Below are 24,332 nucleotides of genomic sequence, written 5' to 3'. Positions count from 1 at the left end.
TAATTACATATTCTTGTTCATAAATATCAGTTACATCGCTTTTCCCTCACCAATTTTCAGAGACAAACCATTTTTGAACAGTTTTTACTTTTTTGTTTTATAGGGAAACACAACCAGGCTAGCAGTTTTCTTGCATCCATGTGCATAATCCAAGGTGCACTTAGTTCCAGCATATTGCTTCATACACAGTTTGAGCACAGCAACAATTTTGACATTTGCAGGACACACACAAAGCATGTACACAAGCAAACACATCGTCCTTGATCTTTTTTTCTTTTTTTTTTTTGGTACGTTACATCGAAGCAGCTCATCCTTTTCCTCATTTGGAGATCGCCTATGAGACCACACCAAAAAACCGGCACCGGAAAGTGCAATAAATACTGCTAGGGAGGAACCAAACGCGAGACTCGCGAGTTCCCGAACCTTGTGCTAGACGGTTGTGGAGAATATACCGATTGGATATCGAAAACCACGATATAAGTAGCACATCTTCAGCTCAGCAGGTTGAACGAGTCCATCCATTATCGAGGATGTACGTATAAAAATATCATCACGGTATTGTTCTGTTGCAGCAGCAGTTTTGGAGAAATCCTCTGAAGCCGTTTATGCGCTAGCGTGGACAACCATAAAGAGACATACACACATGGACACGCACACTTTTTAAAGTGAAAAAGAGTTTCAGCACAACAGTCTAATTCAAGCTGGACATTTCAAATCAGTATTTCAATCAAAATTCAAGGATCAAGTACCTGTCTAACCCCAATGACAAAGCTTTATACAGCTTCTCAATGTATCTCTATAAAACAGACATGGCTTAAATTAACGTTTACATGAAAGATCTAATGGCTTCTCGTGTACTTTTACAAAAAGATTCCTTGGTTTACAGATGCCACCGATCTAAAATGATTGGTTGAGAACCTGCATCTGTAAAGTTGCATCAATCCATTTTTGTCTAAAGGCAGCAGCCACGGCGAGCATAGAAATAACGTATGGGACAATGCTAGCATTCGGTCCTGAGACTAGACCTTTAGAGTTTACATTCTTAAGCCCACGATTCTTGTATGTCTATCTCTGCTGAATTGAACGGTGAACGTCTCTCTTCTGGTGCGCAGTGTAGAAATCACCTGAGTTTCAGATAGGGAGGTGTGTTTTTAGGATCTCTCTACACTCGTGGGTCGCTTTGGGACGGATTGTGGTTATCCTGGGCTCAGATGAGAAGGAAAGAGATGGGGATGATGGATGGATAAGGCTCTGGTATAAAATGTCATGGTCATCCTTGGTCACCTCCAGCCTTATCTGTGCAAACGCTCACAGAGGAAGGACTACATTCTCTCTGCTTCCTCCGGTAGACCTCAAGGGGTCGTGTTGTTGAATTGCACGTGTAAAACATCTGCTTTCGTTCTCTTTATAGCTACAAACTACACTCTGTACACTTTTTTTGTTGCCTGTTTCTGGTTCTCCCCTCCCCATTATGCTGAAAGTGAATTGGTTAGATTAGACAGCTCAGTTCTCAGGTCCGCAGCTTCTAACAGATGGCTGCTGCATCGTGTCTTCCTCGTATGGAGAGGAGCTGTACGGTTGGGGATGTTAATCATCCACAGGCAGCTTGTCATCCAGCTCTAACTGACCACCCTGCTGTTCCTCAATTTTCCCAGAATCCTGCATCAGCTGCCGTCTCTGCACCTCAGCCTTCAGATTCTCCAGGTCCTTTTGGCTGTGTGAAGAATAAAAGGGGTGAATTTGTTTGTTTTTTTACAACTTGCAGCTGAAATACATTATAATTAATATATGCACACACACACACACATAACATGCATTCACACACACACACACTTTTTAATATATATCATAATTATTTATGTATTTACATTTTAAACTAAAATATATTGTCACGAAAATTAGCTAAATACCACAAGATATTACCAAAATTAGAATATGTGTATGTCACATAGAATAATATATTATAAATATAAATTATAAATAATTTATACTATATATTTCATGACATAACATTACATTAACACAATATATATTGTATTACGAGAGAAGCGATTTCAGGCTAGAAGAGACGGACACCAGCGCACAAGTCTATTATACCTATTGCTGTGTGTTGTTCAAATTATTTCTTGCTGTTTGGAGAGAATATTTGCGTTTCCCTACTTATTTGTAGTGTGTAGTTTAGTTGTGCTGTACTTTAAGTGGTTGTAAATTGTTTGCCTCCGGGCTATTAAGAGCACTTAAGTGTGAAGGCGTTAGTTTCGTTTTTCCTGAGCGACCTCCTGATTGGCTACTGCCTGGGCAAATTAGAACTAGCTTTTCGCTGTTTCCACTGCATACACTTTGTATTTATTTGTTGAGTGTGCGCTGGCGCGAAAGCGTCAGCGGAAGCGTCCAGTGCTCGCGTTCAGACTCCTCGTGTGAAGACTACGAGAGTAAAGACATACGACTTTTACTGCGCGACTTTAACTGAGCAACGCACTTAAGTACATTTTCCTTCATTCTCTTACACATCTTCACTTCCTCTTTCTACCTCTATCATGTGTCTCCAACTCATTCCGGTTGTCTCTCGTCCTCGCCCTAACAACACACGCAGAGCGACAATGCACTCCTACTAACCTACGCTCTGTCCCTACATCCTCTACTACACCCCTATCTTTCTCTGTTGGTCTGTGGAATTGCCAGTCAGCGGTCAACAAAGCTGACTTCATTTCTGCTTTTTCTTTACATTCTTCACTCCACATTCTGGGATTGACGGAGACCTGGATTCGTCCAGAAGACTCAGCAACCCCAGCAGCTCTAGCCAACAATCACTCTTTCTCACACACACCTCGTCAGGTTGGCCGGGTGGTGGCACTGGTCTGCTCATCCCAAACAATTGGAAATATTCAACCAACTCACTTGTATGTCATTACATCTCTTTTGAATTTCATGCTATCACAGTTACTACTCCGACAAAATTCCACATAGTGGTAATCTACCGCCCCTGGACATATTCTAGACACCTTCCTAGAGGAGCTGGATGGATTATTGTCATCTTTTACAGACGAAGGCACTCCACTCCTACTCTTCGGGACTTCAACATTCATCTTGACAAACCTTACGCTACGCACTTCCATTCCCTTCTAGCTTCATTTGACCTCAAACGCCTCATCACGACAAGCACCCACAAATCAGGCAACCAGCTTGATTTAATTTACACACGCAGTTGTACTGCAGACACCATTTCAGTACAACCGCTTCACGTCTCTGACCATTTCCTTCTTACATTTCAACTGCATTTTCCTATCTCTGTGCAACCAACCCCTATACCGGTTACTTTCCGACGTAACCTTCGCTCCCTTTCTCCCTCCATCTCTCCTCTGCTGTGTCCTCCTCCCTTCCCTCACCTACCCATTTCTCTTCTTTGGATGTGAATACAGCTACAGATACCTTGTTCAGTGCTCTAACCTCCTGTCTAGACGACATCTGCCCTCTCTCCTCCAGGCCAGCACGGACTGCCACCTCTAGCCCCTGGTTGTCTGATGTTCTCCGTGAGCATCGGGTCAAACTCAGGGCAGCGGAGAGAAAGTGGCGCAAATCTAAAGATCTGACAGACCTGAGCAGGTATCAGACTTTGCTTTCTTCCTTCTCTGCCAAATCCGCACTGCCAAATCATCATATTTCCAAAACAAGATCAACAACACTTCAGACACACGTAAGCTCTTCAGATCATTTAACTCCTGCTCTATCCCCTCCACCACCTCCCACCACCTCAATATCACCTGACGATTTTGCCACATTTTTACAAACAAAACAAAAGCGATCAGCAGCCAGTTCTCAGCCCCCAACGCACAACCCTCAACCAACCGCATCGACTACCGATTCCTCCACTTTCTCCTTCTGCTCCTCACTGAGACAGAAGTATCCAAACTTCTCCTCTCCAGCCATCCAACAACATGTCCGCTAGACCCCATACCCTCTCATCTCCTGCAAGCAATCTCCCCACTGTCTTGCCGGCACTCACGCACATCATCAACACATCTCTCCTCACAGGTACCTTCCCCACAGCATTTAAGCAGGCTCGGTAACCCCACTGCTCAAAAGCCCACTTTAAACACTTCTCTTATTGATAACTACAGGCCAGTCTCTCTTCTTCCATTCATAGCGAAAAACACTTGAAAGAGTGGTTTTCAACCAGGTATCACTGTTTCTTTCGAAAAACAACAAACTGGACCATAACCAATCAGGTTTCAGGTGCGGCCATTCAACTGAGACTGCGCTGCTCTCAGTCACGGAAGCCCTGCGGACTGCAAGAGCTCAATCCAAATCATCAGTTCTCATTCTGCTGGATCTATCCGCTGCTTTTGACACTGTGAATCATCAGATCCTGCTGTCTACCCTCTCATCACTGGGCATCTCTGGGATCCCACTTCGTTGGTTCGAATCCTATCTCACTGGTAGGTTTTTTAGGGTGGCCTGGGGAGGAGATGTATCCACAGCACATCAACTGGTCACTGGGGTTCCTCAGGGATCGGTTCTTGGTCCCCTCCTCTTCTCCATTTACACTACATCACTAGGCCCCATCATACAGGCTCACGGCTTCTCCTACCACTGCTACGCCGATGACACACAGCTCTACCTCTCTTTTCATCCAGACGATCCAACGGTAGCTACTCGGATCTCGGGTTGCCTGGCGGACATCTCGACATGGATGCAAGAGTACCATCTACAGCTCAACCTGACAAAGACTGAGCTGCTTGTATTCCCTGCCACTCCAACTACACAGCATGACTTCACCATCCAGCTAGGTTCTTCGTCAATTACCCCATCATCCTCAGTCAGAAATCTTGGTGTAATCCTCGATGACCAACTTACCTTCAAAGATCACATTGCAAAGACTGCTCGATCCTGCAGGTTTGCACTACACAACATCAGAAAGATCAGGCCCTTTCTAACAGAGAAAGCTGCACAGCTACTTGTCCAGGCCCTTGTCATTTCTAGACTGGACTACTGCAATGCTCTTCTGGCTGGACTTCCATCGAACACAATAAAACCTCTACAAATGATTCAGAATGCAGCGGCACGGCTGGTATTCAATGAGCCCAAGAGAACCCATGTTACACCTCTCTTTATCTCCTTACATTGGCTACCGATTGCAGCTCGCATCAAGTTCAAGGCACTGATGCTTGCATATAGAACAACCACAGACTCGGCACCGGTCTACTTCCACTCACTATTACAAATCTACACACCCTCTAGAAGTCTGAGATCTGCTAGCGGCGACGCCTCATGGTACCATCTCAAAGAGGCTCGAAATCACTCTCCAGAACTTTCTCGTTCTCTGTTCCTGGCTGGTGGAACGATCTTCCCGTACATATCCGAATGCTGGATCTCTGTCAATCTTTAAGAAACTGCTGAAAACTCACATCTTTCAGCAATACCTGACCTCATCATAAAAAAAAAAAAAAAAAAAAAAAAAAAAAAAATACTCTCACTCTCACTGTCTCTGTCTCTCTTCTTATCCCCCTTGTTTATTCCTTCCCTTCTGGCATGTACTAATTTGAACACTCCCTGTGACTGGGTGTTATAAGCACTTACACTGTCTGTTTGTCTCTCTAAAAAAATGAATCGCTGTTGTACTCTCAATTGTAAGTCGCTTTGGATAAAAGCGTCTGCAAAATGACTAAATGTAAATGTAAATGTAAATGTAAATGTAAATTACAATATATGTAGATAATACGTAACGTTTGTAAATTAAGTATTAGCCACATATTAATAAATCATGCTTGTGTTTGGATATAAACATTTTGTCTATAACCCGTTATAAACAGCATAACCTATTTTTGCAACATGCTGTATATTTGCATATTAAACTATATACAATATGCTCACCTAAGGGGAATAAAGATGATGCCATTGATGATATTAAGCTGTTCCAGAACACTGGCCATGCTTGGTGCCGTAAACTACAGAGACAAACAGAGAGAAACTAAAAACATCAACAAAACATCCAGGCAACATCATGTAACAAAATTTTAGAGGTATGAGGCCCAGGACAGCAGACGTGTGACCGACCTTCAGAGGCATTATGCTAGCGTTAGATCCGTTCTTGTAAATCTCATTCATGGTTCTCTGTAGAGCCACAGCCTGCTGCGTGAGATACTTCAGGTACTCTGAGCTCTCCTTCGTCTTCTCATGAGCTTCACCAACCTGAACACATAATAAATGTTAATAATAATACTATTCTATACATTAGGGTATTGCAACCTCATTATTAAATTAGTCTTGTATTTATATATAAAGCCTTTGTAATAGTACATTTCACAGGCGAAACCCAGTCATTTCAATAGGACTATACGCAACCAGAAATTGTGTGCAACTTAATGCATTATTAAACATTTTAGCAGGTCCGATATACTGTACATGTATGGTTGGCTGTACCTGGTTCTTGTATATGGTGTAACCCTCCTTCTCATGCTGCAGTGCAGAGCGGAACTCTGCCTTGCTCTCAAAAACTCTGGCCACCAGGTGATGACTGCAGAAGAACAGAGATGATGATTGCATTTTCACTGCGTCCGACACAAAGGTTTGAACTAGCGTGTAGTCAGGCGTATGTACCTGAGAGCTACTTTCAGGGATCGTGGCCCGTGGTATTTGGAATTGATGGCCAGGGCGTTCTCCAGGAAACGCAGAGACAGGTCATACTCCATCACACCGTGAAGCACCAGACCAATATTGCTCTACATCAGAGAGAATGAATAACAGTGAGAGGCGGGCTTTGCTCCGTATGTTTCAACCTAAGTGACTCCAAGAATGAACTTCCTCTCATCAGCCTTTAGGGTTAACTTCAGTACACTATTAAGCAGTTTTTTTTCTTTTGCAAAACTAAGGACCAGTATAGATTCTGCACAAAAAAAAGCTTACATCGAGCAGAGCCATTTCAGGATGGTCCTCCCCACACACCACGAGCATGAGGTAGCGAGCGCGGTACAGCAGCTTCAAGGCAGTGGACAGCTGACCATTGGCGAAGCAGTACAGAGCTAAATGCATCTGTGGAGAACAAACACAAGACATTTACAGATCACAGAGACTTTGAGGTGCATTTCTTTTCATTTGTAGTTCGCAGTAAAATATTTGTAGATTTTCTGAGCAGGCAGCAATTATATAAACGGCAGAAATGCTTACATATTCTTGAATAGTGTTGGGGTGTTCAATACCCAGCACTCTCTCACTCATCAGGACAGCCTTCTGCTGATTGCTCAGAGCCTTGAAAAGAAGGGGGAAATCTTTTGATAAAACAAATGAAAATAAAATATGGGAACAACACAGTGAGGAGAAAAACAAAAGTAATTGTATTTATGCTTGGTGCTTGTTGACTATTTTTACTTTTCCAAAAGAATAAACAACACTGATTTTGGTTTAAAAATGTACAGTTCATAACCTAGTGTCAAGGCTACTTATATTATACAGTAACAGTGTAAAATAATGTAGAATACAAGTAATAGTGTGACACTGAACTAGTTTTCTATTCTAATATATTTTAACATGTAATTTATTCCATGATGTAATTTTCAGCATCATTACTGCAGTCTTCAGTGTCACATGACCCTTCAAGAATCGTTTCTAATATGCTGACTGCTACTCAAAAAGACTTATTATCAATGTAGAAAACGGTTGCTTTGCTTAAGATTTTGTGAAAACCAAAAAAAAAAAAGATATTTCTTTAATTTATTCAGAAAGTTCTTGAAATATAAATATTTTAAATATTATAAATGTCTTCATCACTTTTGACGAATTTCTTAGCCATGCTGTGTCCGTGCTGAATATAAATGTATTAATTAAAAATAAATAAATATCATACTGGAACCAGACTTCTGAACAATACTCATCTACAAAAAAAAAAAAAGAATTTAACTAAAGCTTTAGATCAAAAGGTTGTAGTCACTCATATCCAAACATTTGACCGTTTTCAGGATGTACCTCAGGATGATCACCCATGATGTAGTTGAGTCGGGCCAGAAGGCGCAGACAGGCACAGATCTCCACATGCATGGCTCCATAAACATTGTTGAAAAGGTTCAAGGCCTCGTTGATGAGCTCACAGCCTTCCTTTAAGAAACCTATGAACAGAGCACAAATCAATCACCATCACAAAACCATCGTGTGAAACTTCACTGATGTGGTTGTGTCTGAACGTACCTTGCTGAACCTTGGCCTGCCCGCTTTGGAAGAAATGGAAGGCATCAGAGGCTTTGGGGTTGACATGCTTCACAACGGGGAAGATGTTCAGGATGTCCTCCTCGGTGAAGGCCGGCTTGTGGCGGCTGTCGAAGTTGTACTCCTTTATCAAGATCTGCAGGAAAGCAAAGCAAAAAAAAAAAAAATCCTTGATGCTACAGGCCTCACGTAGCACTTCAGTGACAAGGAGCGAAATCGATAAGAGCACTACCTGAATGCCAGTCTTGATTGATATCTCCCTCAACAGGGTGATCTTCTGCAAACCGTACTTCTCCACTGCTTGGTCCACACTTTCACTGTGAAACAAAAGCACAACGCCATTAGTATATACTAGGTTAATAAAATGCAATGTTTTTGTACAGAACTAGTTCTCACCATTGCAGGTTGAAGTGATAGTAGCTCTGCGCCTCAGAATTGATGTTCTTCCACAGATCGCTTGGTGTTAAACTAGCCCATGCCGTGTTGTCCCCTCCACCAGGGACGCGGTTACGTCTCTTACGGCTCTTTCTCCGGGACACCAGCTCATCCGCAGGGAGATGAGCCACGGCATCTGGGAAAGAGCTCAAGAGGCAGTTCAGGAAGTGGCTCACTGCGGCAGATAAAGCAGAGAGCTCCACACCCTGCAAATCACAAGCGTTCACAAAAGGTAAATACCACTATTAAAAAACAACAACAATCTACAGCTACTAAAAAGCAAAAAAAAAAAGGGTTGACAGGGTTTTCTTTTTGGAAATGTATAAAGGCCATATAGATATATAAATAGTACCGTAGTAAATCATATGGTAATCATTCATTTTTATAGTAAGGTGCACTAAGTTGGGGTCAGTAAGACAAAATTATCTCTTTTCAGCAAGGATGCAACATTAACAGAAAATACAATTATAATATCTAAAAAGATATATTTTTTTATTTTCTTATGATCTTTATATTCATTTAAGCATCCTGATTGTTTCAAAGCATCACAAAATGTTGCGCAGCACAAATGTTTTCAACAGTGATAATAATAATAATAATAATGCTTCTTGATCACCAAATAAGCATATTAGAATGATTTCTGAAGGATCATGTGACACTCAGAAAGTAACTGCTGCTGAAAATGCAGCTTTAAATAATGAATAATAGTATTAATTACATTTAAAATAAATGCCATCTTGGTGACCATAAGAAACAATAATGGCAAAATCTTACTGTCTCTAAACACTAGATCAGTAATGTTTGTTACATTGTACTTCTGTGAATGCATATTATACTTTACCTGAAGATATGTTTTGAAGATATGCTTTGCACATCTGGTGATGAGTTCACTGATTCCGATTCTCTGCATGTACAAACAAAAATTAAGTGCATAGTCTTTAAAACAGGGTTTGTAAGATTAAAAATAACATGTAAATTATATATAACATGACTACTTCTTACGTAGATGTGTTCAAGTTGTGCTTTTGCAGGCATGTTGTCCAGAAACTCCAGCACAGTACCAAGATAACGCATATTAATGCCACGCTGATGAAGGGCTTCTGTCATTGTTGCTCCATCCATGGGCAAAGAGCTGTGATCTAAACAGTCTTTTACCTGTGAACATTATGAAATTAGCATTCATGAATTTGATTATTCATTGAAAACTGGGTTCTTTTAAAATCACATCACACTACCTGCAGTTTCATAAAAGCTTATAATGACTTTACCACAAGTTTTCATTGATTATTACATTTTCTTGACGTTAATACCCATAACTGAAAAGGCAGGTGTTGTTTAGTGACTCACAAAGAGGGGATCTGGCAGGACACTAGGAAGGCTGCAGCATCTTTGAGAAGCTGCTTCTGTTTCTGGATGTCCTCAGTGCTGTCATCAGGGAAGCGTACGCCTACAAGAGATGGATGAGGTCATGTGACCAACACTGCCTATGTTGTCAAAAAGACGGATCACAATTCAAGTACAATACATAATATATGCTGTACCTGGAGAGAAGATGTCTGGGTTGGAGCGAATGTCGAAAGAGGTGTTGCTGATGGAGCCCACAGCTTTACAGGCGTTTAGGACCACCTCTCGGCTTTTGGGGTCTGTCAAAATGTTCCACAAAATGTTAAAATGCCAGCTCACAATAAACTACCAAATAACCACCACCACAAAAAGCTACATTTATAAAAGTTTAAAAACTCAAAAAGTAATAAAAAAAACAACAACAACAAATCTCTGGATTCTGGTTAAATCTAAAGGGTTTTTTTTTAGATTTTTTTGTTTTTACACAAATGTTTTACATAAATGTTAATGGATTTTTGCAAAGATAGTAATACTATATAATGCATTTAATGTATATAAATATAATTTTGCATTTACAAATATTTTTAATGTTTGTAACATTTATTAATAAAAATTATTTAACAGCAGCAACTTATAATGGACTGCTAGTACAATTTTTAAAAAATGTGTAAATATTTTAGTTTTTAATGTTTATAATTGTTATTAATAAATAACATTTAAAAACTCAATATGATATATAAAATACAACTGTACTGTGAAAGTTTACATTATGAAGATGACAAAATTAAATAATTTCCTATTATAAAGTTCTTCACATGAAAAGTTTTAAAACCCTGGGTTTAATTATTAGCATTTACAACAGGATTACAGGGTCACCATCACCACAAGTTAATCCTACACACAATAGATCAATTCTGATTCTCTAATCACACCACAAAAGACAAATTAGAAGGGAGAGTGTTGTTGGGTCAAAAACTGAAGTCCCCACACAGTGAAGCAAGATTACAAAGCCAATCTAGAAGATCCAATGAGCCTCAGAGAGAGCAGGAGCAAACAACACAGAGGAGAGATGCACTGAAAGAACACCGATAGCAAATGAAAAAGACAACAGCAGGACGTCTAATGAGTTGATGACAGAACTCTGATGAAGCCAAGATGAGAAAAAGCGGAGAAAGTATGCGTGCATGTCTCTGCCAGCTCTTGCTCTCGTTCTCTCTCAGGCTGTTTTTAGCCGCTCACAAAACGTACCAATACCGGATCCATCTTCTGCTGCTAAGGACTCGGCCAGCTCTTTAGCTTGGGCAAGTCCAGGAATATTTTCATCAGCTTCCTTACCCTCCAAGGGACTATCACACCCTCCATTCTGCCTCTCTGCAGCTGAAGGCTCATGAGTACCGTTGGTGTTTGCCGTAGGAACCTCAGATTTCACATCTGCTGGGGCTTCCTGGTTTTCAGGAGCACAGTTTTCAGACACCGTCGTTATGTCTGTATCATCAGGGGTCAGGGTGGATTCAGAAGAAGTTGGGGAGGTTGGTGTGCCGTCGGGCAACTTCTCAGATGTTTCAAGAGCCTGAGGTTTGCTTTCAGACTCTGCATCTGCAGTGCTCGTGTCAAGCAGGGCTGCAGTCTTTTCTTTGTTTGCTTTCTGCTGCATTAGCTGGAGTGCTGCCATCTTCATAAAGAGGAGATATCTGAGGCACATAAGGGTGACATGTTTAGGCCAGTTGACAAACTATCCTTCAGGACTTTCAAAGAATCAGAAATTAAAGAGAAGATTAATGTATCTAGTAGTGCTAGTAGTATCCGTTACAAAAACATGTTTGTTTATTATTTATTTGTACAAATAATGTTGCTATAATAATTAATGACACTATATTATTATTATTATATTAAAAAAACATTAATTTTTTTCCTTAATTTTGTAATGGTTACTAAAATGCTATGATATTAACAATAAAAGTAATAATAATAGCATAAACAACTAGTCGTAGTAGTAGAAATAGTAATTATCATTAAAGTAAAACATACAAATATTATTTTGAATATGTAATTTACATATTCCTTTTTGTAAGTACTAATAAAATAAACCATAATATTAACAATAATCATAACAGTAAAATTATTAATTATAATTGCTACCATTCCTGTTATATAAAGTATATATACTTTAAATAAAGGCATCTGCTAAATTCCCAAATATAAATGATAAATATAATACATTACATTTCACAATTAAAAAAATAAATAAACAAATAAAGATGTTCTTCTTTTCATCAACAACCTTTTGGAGTGCAAAAACCCAGACCGTGGCAAGTTTTGTAAACACACTACCCTCCAACTTATTCAAAGAATTGCTTATAATTCAAACAAGAACCTATTTAGCTATGATAGAAATGATAACATAGTAAATGCTGGTTTGTTTCTTTACAAAGCTATCATACGACTTTGAACATACAGCTGCTTTTTATGGTGTGTCTTTGGAACCTGAAGCCCACTGCTAGTATATATCAAACCTTCATTGAACAAATAGGAGAGTAACTTAAATCAGTTTTAAAGAAGCATGTTTATGAAGTAGCAGGAACAAACCTGTGCTCTACAAAGGCCTCGATGAGCTCCTGGCGCAAGCAAGCCAGGCGATGGCGATGCTGGCGGGGGAAACCCAGCTTCTGGCTCTCAGGGGCGAGCTCTTCACCCTCCACCGGCAGGAAGTTGAGGTCAGGTGGGAAGGTGCGCAAAAGGTCCAAGATGTAATGGCGGCCATCGTTTCCAATGATACCCTTACACTCCACAGAGGAGCACAGCTCTACAGAGGTGTCTTTCTCGTTGAGCACAGCATGGCGCTGCACCTTCAGCGGGCGGCTGGTCTTCTCCAGAAGCTCCAGATACTTGGGGTGGGACACTACGGTCTTTCCGAAGTCAATGGAGCCATAGATGACGCTCTGCTCCTGTTCGCGCTCCAAGATGCCAGGAATGATGGACTGAGCAGTTACACGGTAACCCCTGTAGTCCACTACCACCGTGCCCAGGGTGTAAAGCCCCTCCACATCCACAGCACTGTACGCCCTCACACCGTTCAGGTCGTTGGTTGGGGCGGCATGAGCGGCAGCGTCCCCGCCCAGCTCCCTGTAATGGTCACGAACGTCAAAACCCAAGCTGAAGAAGATGTTGTTCCAGATGAACATCTGCATGCGCGTTTCCTCTCCGGGGTTGATCGCCATTACATTTCCATCGATCACCGCCATTGCGCCACGCGTCGCTGCAGCTGCAAAGTCGCTATGGACCTAAGAAACAAAAATGAGTTTGTGAGCTTCACGCTTCTGATCAAATGAAACCGTACTTGTTCTGAAGCTAGTGTTCCACCTTGAATATGGCTCGTTCTCTCAGCAGGCGCTCGGGGAGGTTCTTACGAGAAAGTTCTCTGGTCGTCTGGAGCTCCTCGTTCCAGTCTCTAGTCTATCACAGAGAACAAAGAAGCTTTAATAGTGCTTTTTGAGAAAAATTCATCCACTACAAACTGAGGAACGGATGATTTTAGTGCATACTTGGCCAGGTATATGCTCCTCGTAACCCAGACGGGAGGTGTAGGCATCCTCTGCTCGCACACAGTCCATGGCATGATCAATCTGTGGTGCAGTCCAGCTGTACACTTGGAAGGGAGTGGCTATCCTCTCAAATGGATGTCTCTGAACCCTGACACAAGATCCACAATCATTATCAAAAGATACAATAACAGCATGAAAAAAAAAAAAAAGAAAAGCCTCTAAAACTGACACACAAAAATGTAGATCAGTTTTTAACTAGGCAGTAGTGATTTAAATATTTAATTCTAAGTATTTGAACTACTACATTAATTTTCATTTAAATTTTTAGTTTAATTATTATTAAAGGTACAGTTCACCCAAAAATGAACATTTTGTCAGCATTTATTCACCCTCAAGTAGTTTTAAATCTGCATGAATTTCTTTGCTTTGCAAGAAAAGTCTGTAACAAACAATTTCTGGTTACAAACTTTCTTCAAAGTATCTTCCTTTGTGTTTAGCAAAGCAAATAAATTCATGCAGATTTGAAACTACTACTACATAAATTATAACAGAATAAAAAAAGATAAAACTTGGCATACTGCTGCTCCCAGATAACCATTTATCTCACACAAGAGTAGAAAGTTAATGCTAAATGCAAATGTGGCCTAGTAGAGATAAAATGGGTCACATTTCCTTAAGCAGGCTAGAGCTGGTTGCTTCAAAGGAGTTCTGTATCAATCTAAATCACCTCCCACTTAAATTGGAGAACTAAATTTGTATTACTAATAATAATAGCGTATTACCTCTTCTTTTGCAGAGCAGTAAAGTTCTTCTTGAAGGCAGCGCTAATCTGACTCAGCAGTTCCACTAGAGAGTGGCTGAGGAAGCTGGGGTTGGCTGGCTTGGGATTGAAGACATAAGTAGTAGACCTGCAATGATTATTTACATGTTACGACCAAACTTCAAAAATAGTGGAAATTCAATACCTATACAAATATCTAACATAAAAAAAAAAGATAATACCAAGTATGATGACCAATGTCCAATGATCCACATAAATACAAAATTTAGGAAAGTAAGTATTGTAGTAAGCAATATGGAGAATTTCTTGGTTTCAGAAATTAATTACATTTTTAATAACATTAAATAATATTTTCTTCACGAAATTATTATTTTTTGGTCACACTTTATTTCAAGGTCCAGTGTTCACTATTAACTGTAAGTCATTAACTGTGACTTTTGCCTCAAAATCCTAATTTCCTGCATCTTATTAGTTAATAAGATAGTTCTTAAGTTTATGTATTGAGTAGAATTAGGCATGTAGAATATGATCGTTAATAATGTGTTGTGTGCAATTTTTTCAGGTATCATACAAAAATCATAAAAAAGAGGACAAGACTGTATGCCAATGAAACAATGGATTCATATAAAACTATTGATTTAAAACGTTGCTTTACACAGAAATAATTTGTTTTAAATTTAACAAAAAATTTTGGGACATATTGCTTGCAACATTTTTTCATGAGGAATTCTACTATTAAACTCAATACTGAAATAATGCAGACTAATGGCTTTTTTTAAAAATCTATTTCCTTATGGAGCTAACCACAGAATGCCAGCCTGACCAATCAGAATCAAGCTTTCTAGAGAGTCACTTACTGATTGAGGTAGAATCCATGGTGGAGGCAGTGATGCTGACATGTCTGTCCTCAACAGTCACAATATACAAATACATCAGGTCTCCGTGCATCTTCCTGTTGCCAGGCGGAGGTTCCAGCCACTCATAGTCAAGACCTTCAGGCACTGCATAGGCTGTCGACAGAGGCCAAAGTAAACAAACTCAATACAAACATCTCAATACAAAAAGCAAGGCATCATGAAAGAGTCATCTACCTTCCAGTCTTTGTTCTGTGGCTGAAGGGGGAACTAAAGGACGCTCTTTGCTGCCTGGCAGAATGTGTTCAGGTGGCGTGCAATCAATCTGCTCAAGTTCATTGCCCTTCTTTTTGCGTTTCCCGGTATCTCACGAAAGGTAGGAACAAACAGGTCATTGAATACTGTCAACCTACTAGAAACCACTTAAGAACTTTCAATCTTCCTGTCACAGACCTCCAAGGTCTCCATCTGTGAAGACGCTGAGGAAAGAAAGAGAGTTGCAGTCCACTCCATTATAAGCGTCTGACGGATCCAGACTCTTCAGCAGATCTCTGATGTGACGGACATGTATGCGAGCTTCACGCACTGTGTAGGGCTCTAAGGGAAGGAAACAAATCTATTCAAAACTGAGGTAGGTAGGTAGGAGGTAGATGAGGTAGGAGGTGCTGAATTGTACCTTCGACCACTTTGAGAAGGGAGCCTTCCTGCAGACCTTCAATGGATTTGAGCTCAGCAAAGTTGTCGAGTACATTGCCGTCGAGCTGCAGGGAGAAGCAGGTGCGGTGGCAGGTGTCCTCGCGGTCCATCAGAACCTGGTGGATCTCTTGCACCATCTCTTGTGGCGATACCTGAGAAGGAACCACTGATTTTATTGCACTATTTGGTTGGAAATGTGTGTAATGGCCAGTCAGGGCTAGCACAGGACTTACCTGAAGGTCAAAGGGTTCAGTCCCTGGTGCTTGGATCTTCACAGTGAAGCCAGTGTCTTGAATTACAATCACTTCCTGTTCGTTTGCGTCCTCTGTGGGGTCTGCATCAGCACTGCCATCCTGCTTGGAGTCGGCCTCCTCGGCCTGATCATGACCGGCGTCCCCGTTCATCACTGCGGTGTCACCACGGTGCCCTGTGAGTCAAAATTGTGACCATAATTCAATATTAAAGGAAAAGTTTACCCCAAAATAAATTTTTTGCATCATTTCTCATTTTCTTATGTTGAATGCAATAGAAGATATTTTAAAGAATTTTAAATAACCAAACAGTTGTTGATCCTCATTGACTTCCATAGCAGGGAAAGAAATACTATGGAAGTCAAAGGAAACCCTCAAATATGTGCATTTTTCAAATTATGATTTTAGCATAAGACAGAAACTCCTACAGGTTTGAGTAAATGATAACAACAATGTTAATTTTTGAGTGAACCATTCATTTAAATGTTTATGAAAGCATATAAAGATTTGACACAGACTCACTTGGTCAATTAATCATTTACAGCAGTTACTAAGGTCAGAATGTGACTTTTTCATTTTTAAAAGACTTAATTCAGCCAATGTTTATCCCAAATGACTGATTAATTTTATTGTACAGTTAATTAACCAAGTTTTTCCATAACTATGAAACTTTAAAGCTAAACTCATGTAAGTTACTGAATGAATAAAAGCAATACTAAAACAAAAATAAAGCTAAATTGAGATATCAAAAACTATGAAAAAAAAAAAGCAAAGCACAAAATTACTAAAACTCAATTTAAATGAAAACTGAATCAGAAGCTAATTTAAAATAATACTAGAACACTATATAAATAATACAAAAATGACTCTTGTTTAAATAATTGTTATATTAGTTGGTCTACATAATTATTAGCTAAACCTCTATAGCTACAACACAGACCTTACAAATCACTTAGCTTGTCGTTTAGCAGGTACTGCCTAGCCTGAAGAAGTTGCTTAAAGACTAGTGGACGTTTAGCAGTAGGTCAGCCAACTAGCACAGCGGTCAGCTTCTGAGGGCCTGTGACACTTCACACACTGTACACAATACAGCTCCCGCAGCGCAATGCTGGGCTGCCATGGAGATCTCCACGGCAACATTTTAAGTCCCGGGTCTCAGGGGGCAATCATTCCCAGCACGCCCTCCTGGCTGAATGCTGCCGGTCCTAGTGCAATATCATCTGACTCAATTGTCTGAGAGATCCCGTCTGCCTTACTGATTGATTCACTCACACAGATCTGCTGAGGCTGCATGTTTTGCCACACACTGAATTGAAGACGACAAAGACTTGAAATTCCTGCCAAGGCAGGCGTGTTTTAAGATGCCACAGCTGTCTTGGCCGTAACTCTCTCAGCTAAAACACACAGTTTGCTTTAGACATCTGCAGCAAGTCCTTGGCTCTCCTCGGCGGTCATGGCTATAGCAACAAGCAGCTGGTCTCACACTACAGACAAGGACCACACAAAAAGCATGATTTAGATGGCAGGTAATGGGCAACTTCTTGTCACTGTCTAAAGGGAATGTGGAGCTTACGCTTGCTTTCAGTCAGCTACAGTTAGTTCAAAGTGAAACTGACCGTTTCTCTTCAGACCTAGTGGCACCATATGCTTATTTTATCTTGCCCTAAACTGAATGTTTACACAGATCTCCCCCAATCCAATCCAAATCTAATCACAAGCATTAGGTCAGGTGGTGGAAGCCTGTTGGTTAAGTATAAGCACTGTTAACACAAATTTTAAACCATCTTACTGCAGGAAAAGTCTGAAAATAGTGCATTTATAGTATTTTGTCAAAAAAAACAACAAACTTTAATTAAATTGTGATCCTTTTTACATTAACCCGTGACAATATTTGATGTTCTTTATTATTTTAGGAATCTCAAAAGCCATTTGGACTAAGTTTTATCTACATAATTCTTAGTACATCAAACTTATCAAAGTTATTAAAAGAACTACATGAAAACATTGATAATAAAATAAAAGTACAGTTATGTTTTATTATTCTTTCTTAAGTTAAGTTTTTTTAAAATGTTTATTTTCAACAGTAATCTGGATCTACAACAATGGATTTCAAACTTTTTGACTCCAAGCCCGTGATCCACAGCAATATTCACAGTGTCACAAGCTCCCCCTTAAAAAAAAAAGGCCTCTTTTATAGTCATTTAAATCTTAAAATCAATCTTCGTAAGCTTGCTAAGGCCCCGATTGAGAATAACTGCCCTAAAATAATTTCAAACCAGCCATCTCATTGAACTGCGTCACAACAACAGCTGGCTTTTAAATAGATCAAAGTGTGTATGAGGTTTGTGCCTCAGCATTGCACAACCCTAAAGTCAATCCCCTTGTCCTTCGGTCCTCCCTCGGCTGGGTGAAGTCCAGTTGTATGGCACAATTAGTGAATATGAAGGCTGGGGACCAGACGAAACCAGTTTACATTAGACTATACTGATATGCTAATCTCCTTTGACACTAAAGCCAAGCATGTTCTAAGACTTTACTCCATCCTTTATCCTTTAAGCCCAACACAATCTATATAGTGTGAACAACAGTGCAAGTTTAATGCATTAATTCATTTAATAGAGATGGCACTGCTGCAGAAGTTCAGTACAGTTTAGAAAGTAAATAAAACCCTCACAATTAAATTGCAACCCTATGCGGGTAAATCATTCAAAACGCACAGGACAGCGATGTTATAACTACTGCTTTCCTAACTAGGCGTGCTTATTGTTTTCCCTGTGACGAAGTGAATTTTACCAATGATAAAAAGGAAAGTGCAAAGTACCAACTGTGAAGACAAAACAGCAAACTGAAAAAAGCAGCAGCAGCTAAACAGCAAGCGGCACAAACCGGCAGTTAAACCTTCAGTCATGCACAACATAGGAAACCTGCCAAACTTTATCACAACTGAGATCGTGGTGGCCTACATGAGACGCGAGCGAGACGTAAACGAAGCCGCAGCATCTACAGATCCCCTGTGGAGTGACATGATGTGTTTGGACAACAGCGCATGGTGCTGAACATTTGGCATTAGTAACAAAAGCTGCAGGCAGTGATCCTTGTAATTTAAGCTGTGCAAAATATACACAATTTCTTGCAGTCAACCATGATTAAACAGCATCCCATACTAATAAAGATTACTGAAGCACATTTAAGAACAAAATACTATTTCAGGCTTAACTCAAATGAAGAGTTTGTAAATTTACTAGCAAATTATTGTGGACGTTATTTTTACACCTAATTCCTTTTCAGTGCAGAATCTATTTAAAACTAGCAAACTTCAGTTGATCATGTGATCTCAACATAGCTGCCCCCACTAAGATCTATTTATTTTATAACAAGACAAATAATAAATCAAGTCTTGGTTTCAACTGAGATTCCAAAAAAACGCAATGACAACTTTTTTTTAGTTAAATGTTAATATCTGTGCAAAACGTATCCTCAAAAGCAGCTCATAACGAAACTCAATATGATGCTGATCAAAGCTTGCGGATGAACAATAAAAATGACAGTATAATTACTAAAACTATGCGGCAAACCTAAAATGGCCTAACCAGTTTCCTAAACATCTTTCTTAAGCATTTATTACGTGAATAATCATGCATTTGCATGCATGTCAACTGCACAAAGACATCTATACTTTCACAGATCATGAAGAGCTCACATCAGTCACAATAAAACATCACCAGGAGCATCAAAGCAAGCATATCAGACACAGTTAAAGGCTGTCAGAGAGTGATCCATTCAACAACTGTCAGGTGCCATAACGACAGTCATCCTCTTCCAAGGTCTCCTTAAATGTGACACGAATTGCAGCACCTAGCTAACTGACAGTGTGCACAACACCCGGCTATTTGCTCTAAAACGGATCTAATGACAGCTTTTAGCTCAAAATAATTCGCAAATTACGGGATCACTCCTACGTGATAGCCAAACTGTGTAATCCCGACACTTACCAAACCGATCCCTCTATATTTAACTGGTAGCAATAACCTTCTATCGGCATACATGCACCATGACTTTCCATGTGTGGCTACTTCCGCTTCCCGGTCGAGGAGCGCAACACTTTCCTGAATGAAAGAGGAGGGGCGTCGATAAACATGCGCGCGTTTTAACAAGCTATTAACTACTGATGAGACATTCGCAAAAGTAAATGATGTAAAGCTACACACAAACCGGACTCTTTTGGTCATTAAATACGTTTCGGTACAGAGCGACCTAAAGTTAGACCGTAGTAAAAGCCAGCTCTCCTCTCTCGCTGAATGGTTCCGTCCCACTGAAGGTGACCTTCAGTTTAGTGTTCCTGCGCGCTTTTACACGGAACATGTGCGTCAGGATCTCACACACAGCTAGCGGACAGGCTACTAACAACATTTGAAACTGCTGATAATGACACTTGTCCTGTAAATGACAAGTGAACACCTCTGGATTATTCTCTGGCGTTTAGGTTTAAAAACTTCAGGCGGTCGCTTTATCGCAGGTCTGCACTTTGCAATTGCACTTCAGCAAACATCTCGCTGAAAGTCTTGTTAAATTGCCATATTACGATTACAAACTTTTTCCAGACAAATAATATTTAAATTAATTGTAATACAGTTTGCTACAGTCCAAAATGACTGAAAAAGCTGAACGGGGATACATGAAATTACAATTAACACTATTATATTTGTCACTTGTGTGTGTGTATGCATGCATTACATTCACCTTTGCTATAGTTTACCACCCTCTTATGCTAAATTAGTCTCACTTCCTATTAAAATTACAAAAAAAAAAAAAAAAAAAAAAAAAAAAAGCACTTGATATAAATGGCTCAACCACTACAACACAAGTATTTATCTAGTAACAAGGAATGAATGAAAAAGAGGAAAGGGAAGCCTAATCACAATCACTGACACGTTATTTTCATTTTAGTTTGATAACCTATTGAGAAAAACTGTTTATGCACAACCAGGCACCCTGATGAAATCCAGATCAAGAGCAGTACTTAAAGCATATTAGACAAGACATAAAAATGAATGGCCTGTACCAAGGTTGTAAGCGCCCGACCTTACTTCCCTTTCTGAAGCATAATGGTGTTTATGGGACACCCCTGCAGTACTTTGCCTGTTTATGTCCTTTGATACCGACCGCTTCACTTTGACCTCTATCCAGTCAATCATACATCAGACCTCAACACTGATTTACCCTGGAGATGTGTTAAAATGCATCAAGATCAATAAGAGCAGAGTGATTTCTGCGAACGAAACGGCATTAAAGCTCACTAACCGCAGGCACATGGGTCCTTCAGGGCTGTCTTGCCGGTGCCTTTGCCGTTTGCTGTCTCGCCTTCCCGGGCAAGATCAACGGGGTTGCAGTTGGGCAATGATGCTGGGATGTCATCCGTCTTGCTAACCATGATTCGTTTGCCACAAGACTGGTTTGGTGTCGGAATTAGCAACAGATGTCCGTTGCCGAGGGCTGCGATGCGGGTCTGTTGTATGGCCTTCTCCGGAAGACGGAACGGCTGCCTGGTTACATGCAAAGATATTACAAAAACAACTTAACTTGCGAAGGACAGTTCTCAGCCTGGCTGTCACACGTGGTTTCTCCTCCTCTTGACCTGCTTGCCTTTGTATTTGTCCCACCCACCAACACACACGGCTACGGAAGCCCGACGGCTTCGTTTCGAGACGAGCGTTTCACCGACTCGGTTTAGGGTTGGTTGTTTTGTGCGTTCGTTATTCGATACAGTTCGTTAGCATGTGTTGCGTGAACCAGATTTGAAATTCCTGGCTGTAAAGTAAACGAAAGAAAATAAAAGGATCTGCGTTATGACTACGGCAGGTCCGGCTCACTTCAGAAATTCGGTTCTTTCGAGCGATTCTTTTCAATGATCCGGTTTAAAAACGACTCAGTAAAACACGAACAATAGTTTTAAACCCACACAATATTTAATGGTAAGCATACATATCCTTAAAGTAAATTTGTGGAAGCAGTTATTGAATGATTTTTGTTTTCTGTTTATTCCATATTGTACTTGAAATGTTGATTCTAGGTAGATTCTTTATCTATAAATTTAAGTGCATGAAGACTCTGTGTTTTACTTGTAATTCTTGTTCATCATCATTTCCTATATATTAGAGTAAACAGGCCTGCAATTTTGCAAAAATGATAAGAGACTTTAAGATGACTGAAAAGACCTATCTTCTTTATTTTTATGTTGTGATTGTGTCAAAGTTCCTAAAATCTCAGGGATATGTTAACCTCTCGTCGAAGTCACATATAGGAACGTATCTCTGTATATTACACTTTTTAAATTAGTTTTACTACGCTTATTTTAATTGCATGCGTCTCATTTTGTTTGTTCAGTCATGATTCAGTCATATCTTGTTAAAAAATATAAAAAAATGTATTGTAAAAAATAAAGAAAAAAACATTTACATTTTTTAAATTGAAATTTTAATCAAGAGTCAGTATGCATATATTTGGTACATGTTTTAGTGACATATCTGCTTTGATTATGTAATGAAGGTTTCATCCTGAGTATGGCATATTTCCGAGTGATTAGGATTTTTTTATTTTATTCTTTGATGCCAATGATGTTGATAACCACAAATAACGTCTGACACAGTGATGTAACAAACTCCTTTAATCATGTATTATAGAGTAAACAGTGGATTATTTATTGCGACATTATTGTTGCACAATTTTCTGTGGGCCGTCAGACATTTGAATTACCGTGTACATTTCAAGACTTTCCAAATTGTTTGTGAAACAGGACGCCGATTTCTGTTATTGGCCGTTGACCAAACATGCAAATACAGTGAGTTAACATTACCGCAGTTTCCCATGGAATTTGGGTCTAATCGTTTATTTCCCAGTCATATTCCTGTCCTTCAAAAACAAGACATTTCATATAGCTGTTTTAAAACCTCTACCACATAACAGTCAGTTTAAGGAAGACATGTTATTCCATACTCAAAGGACAAAAAGCCAAACGAAATTAAAATGGGGACTACAAAATAACATAATAAATAAAAATCAGATATCGCATGTACCGTATCTATGGATTATTGTTTACAACTCATGAAATTTTGAAAAAATGTATGTTGTAAATATGATTACGTAGAAGTCATCTTGTGAGGCAGTATTGCTTATCTCTTTAACATCACAATTAAAAAACAACTTAAGGGCGATCAAGCATTTCATTAGCATCAATATGTTTCCAAGATGAATCATTAAATTGAAAAACAGAAATCTATTAATTAGCTAGTGGATGTGATTATATGATGTATCACAGTCAACACACAACCTACTTGCATCCTAAATCCTCCCTATCTCTGCACCGATACAATACAAAAACTGGTTATAGGCCTTTTAAATAGTGTCAGGCATACGTGTATACATTTACAAAATAAGGTTTCAGACCTGAGTGAAGCAAGTATCACTTTGTTAGGGCTGTGTCAAATTAGACACAATTTTAAGATGAAAAGAAAATATCTTATGCATTCAGTACCAACCCCTGTGAGGGCTGCTTTTCATATTTGGATTTTGAACAAACTTATTTCAATATTCAAAGCAAAATGATCGTCTGATCTAATAAAGCAAAAGAAAAATACCACATGTACAGTTGTAAGTATCTTTAGAAAAGCTCAGTTTCAAATAGATGCTACTAAATCTTTACTGTCACATTATTTAGGCTTGCGACTCTAAGGTCCGCTATAGAGTAGCCTACTTTTTAGGCCACGTTTATGAAAAGAACAGTCCGCTCGAAAGGGAAAAATTGAGAGAAATCTACCATTACATCCAAAAGTCCAAACAGCTGATAAAACTATTACACAAATGAATATGACACATCATGTTCGTGAAAAATAAATCCATCAAAGTGCTTTAACTTCAAATTATTGCTTATGGCTGTAATAGATTTCCTTAATCCATAATATTGCTTTCTCCAATAGCGTCTTCTTCTGAATCCCAAGAGAAATATGAACAGCTCAAGCACTGTTTACAAGCACAAACAGTCCAAAATATTTAAAAACTAAAATGTTGGTGGACTTTGAAGAGGGGGGACGACATGGGAAGGACTTTTTCCACTGGATCAAGCGATATTATGGTTATTATGGACTATTTTGTACAAAAGTGATTTGAAGTTAAAACGTCTTGATGATGGGTTTGTTTCTTACAACGACGATTAATTGAGTCGTTTGGATAACTGTGC

At 39.5% G+C, this 24,332-nt stretch overlaps 1 protein-coding gene across 1 annotated transcript; it reads right to left on the bottom strand.

Moving 5' to 3' along the window:
* On the bottom strand, nucleotides 1-21,782 carry LOC122358866 (clustered mitochondria protein homolog). The gene is given in 29 exon segments (XM_043258793.1): nucleotides 1-1,714; nucleotides 5,872-5,945; nucleotides 6,055-6,189; nucleotides 6,421-6,514; nucleotides 6,598-6,719; nucleotides 6,904-7,029; nucleotides 7,165-7,245; nucleotides 7,960-8,099; nucleotides 8,179-8,332; nucleotides 8,429-8,513; nucleotides 8,593-8,837; nucleotides 9,473-9,535; nucleotides 9,634-9,786; nucleotides 9,975-10,078; nucleotides 10,173-10,274; nucleotides 11,224-11,666; nucleotides 12,562-13,256; nucleotides 13,336-13,428; nucleotides 13,518-13,665; nucleotides 14,300-14,425; nucleotides 15,156-15,174; nucleotides 15,177-15,269; nucleotides 15,272-15,308; nucleotides 15,390-15,419; nucleotides 15,421-15,518; nucleotides 15,606-15,749; nucleotides 15,829-16,000; nucleotides 16,082-16,275; nucleotides 21,401-21,782. Coding segments are annotated over 29 exon segments (4,227 nt in total). The 5' UTR covers nucleotides 21,531-21,782; the 3' UTR covers nucleotides 1-1,587.
* Nucleotides 21,783-24,332: the final 2,550 nt, after the last annotated feature.

The sequence above is a fragment of the Puntigrus tetrazona genome, chromosome 15 (assembly GCF_018831695.1).
Source record: "Puntigrus tetrazona isolate hp1 chromosome 15, ASM1883169v1, whole genome shotgun sequence".
Classification (NCBI taxonomy): Eukaryota; Metazoa; Chordata; class Actinopteri; order Cypriniformes; family Cyprinidae; genus Puntigrus; species Puntigrus tetrazona.
Note: the sequence above shows the minus strand (reverse complement) of the source record. Positions and strands in the feature narration are given on the sequence as shown.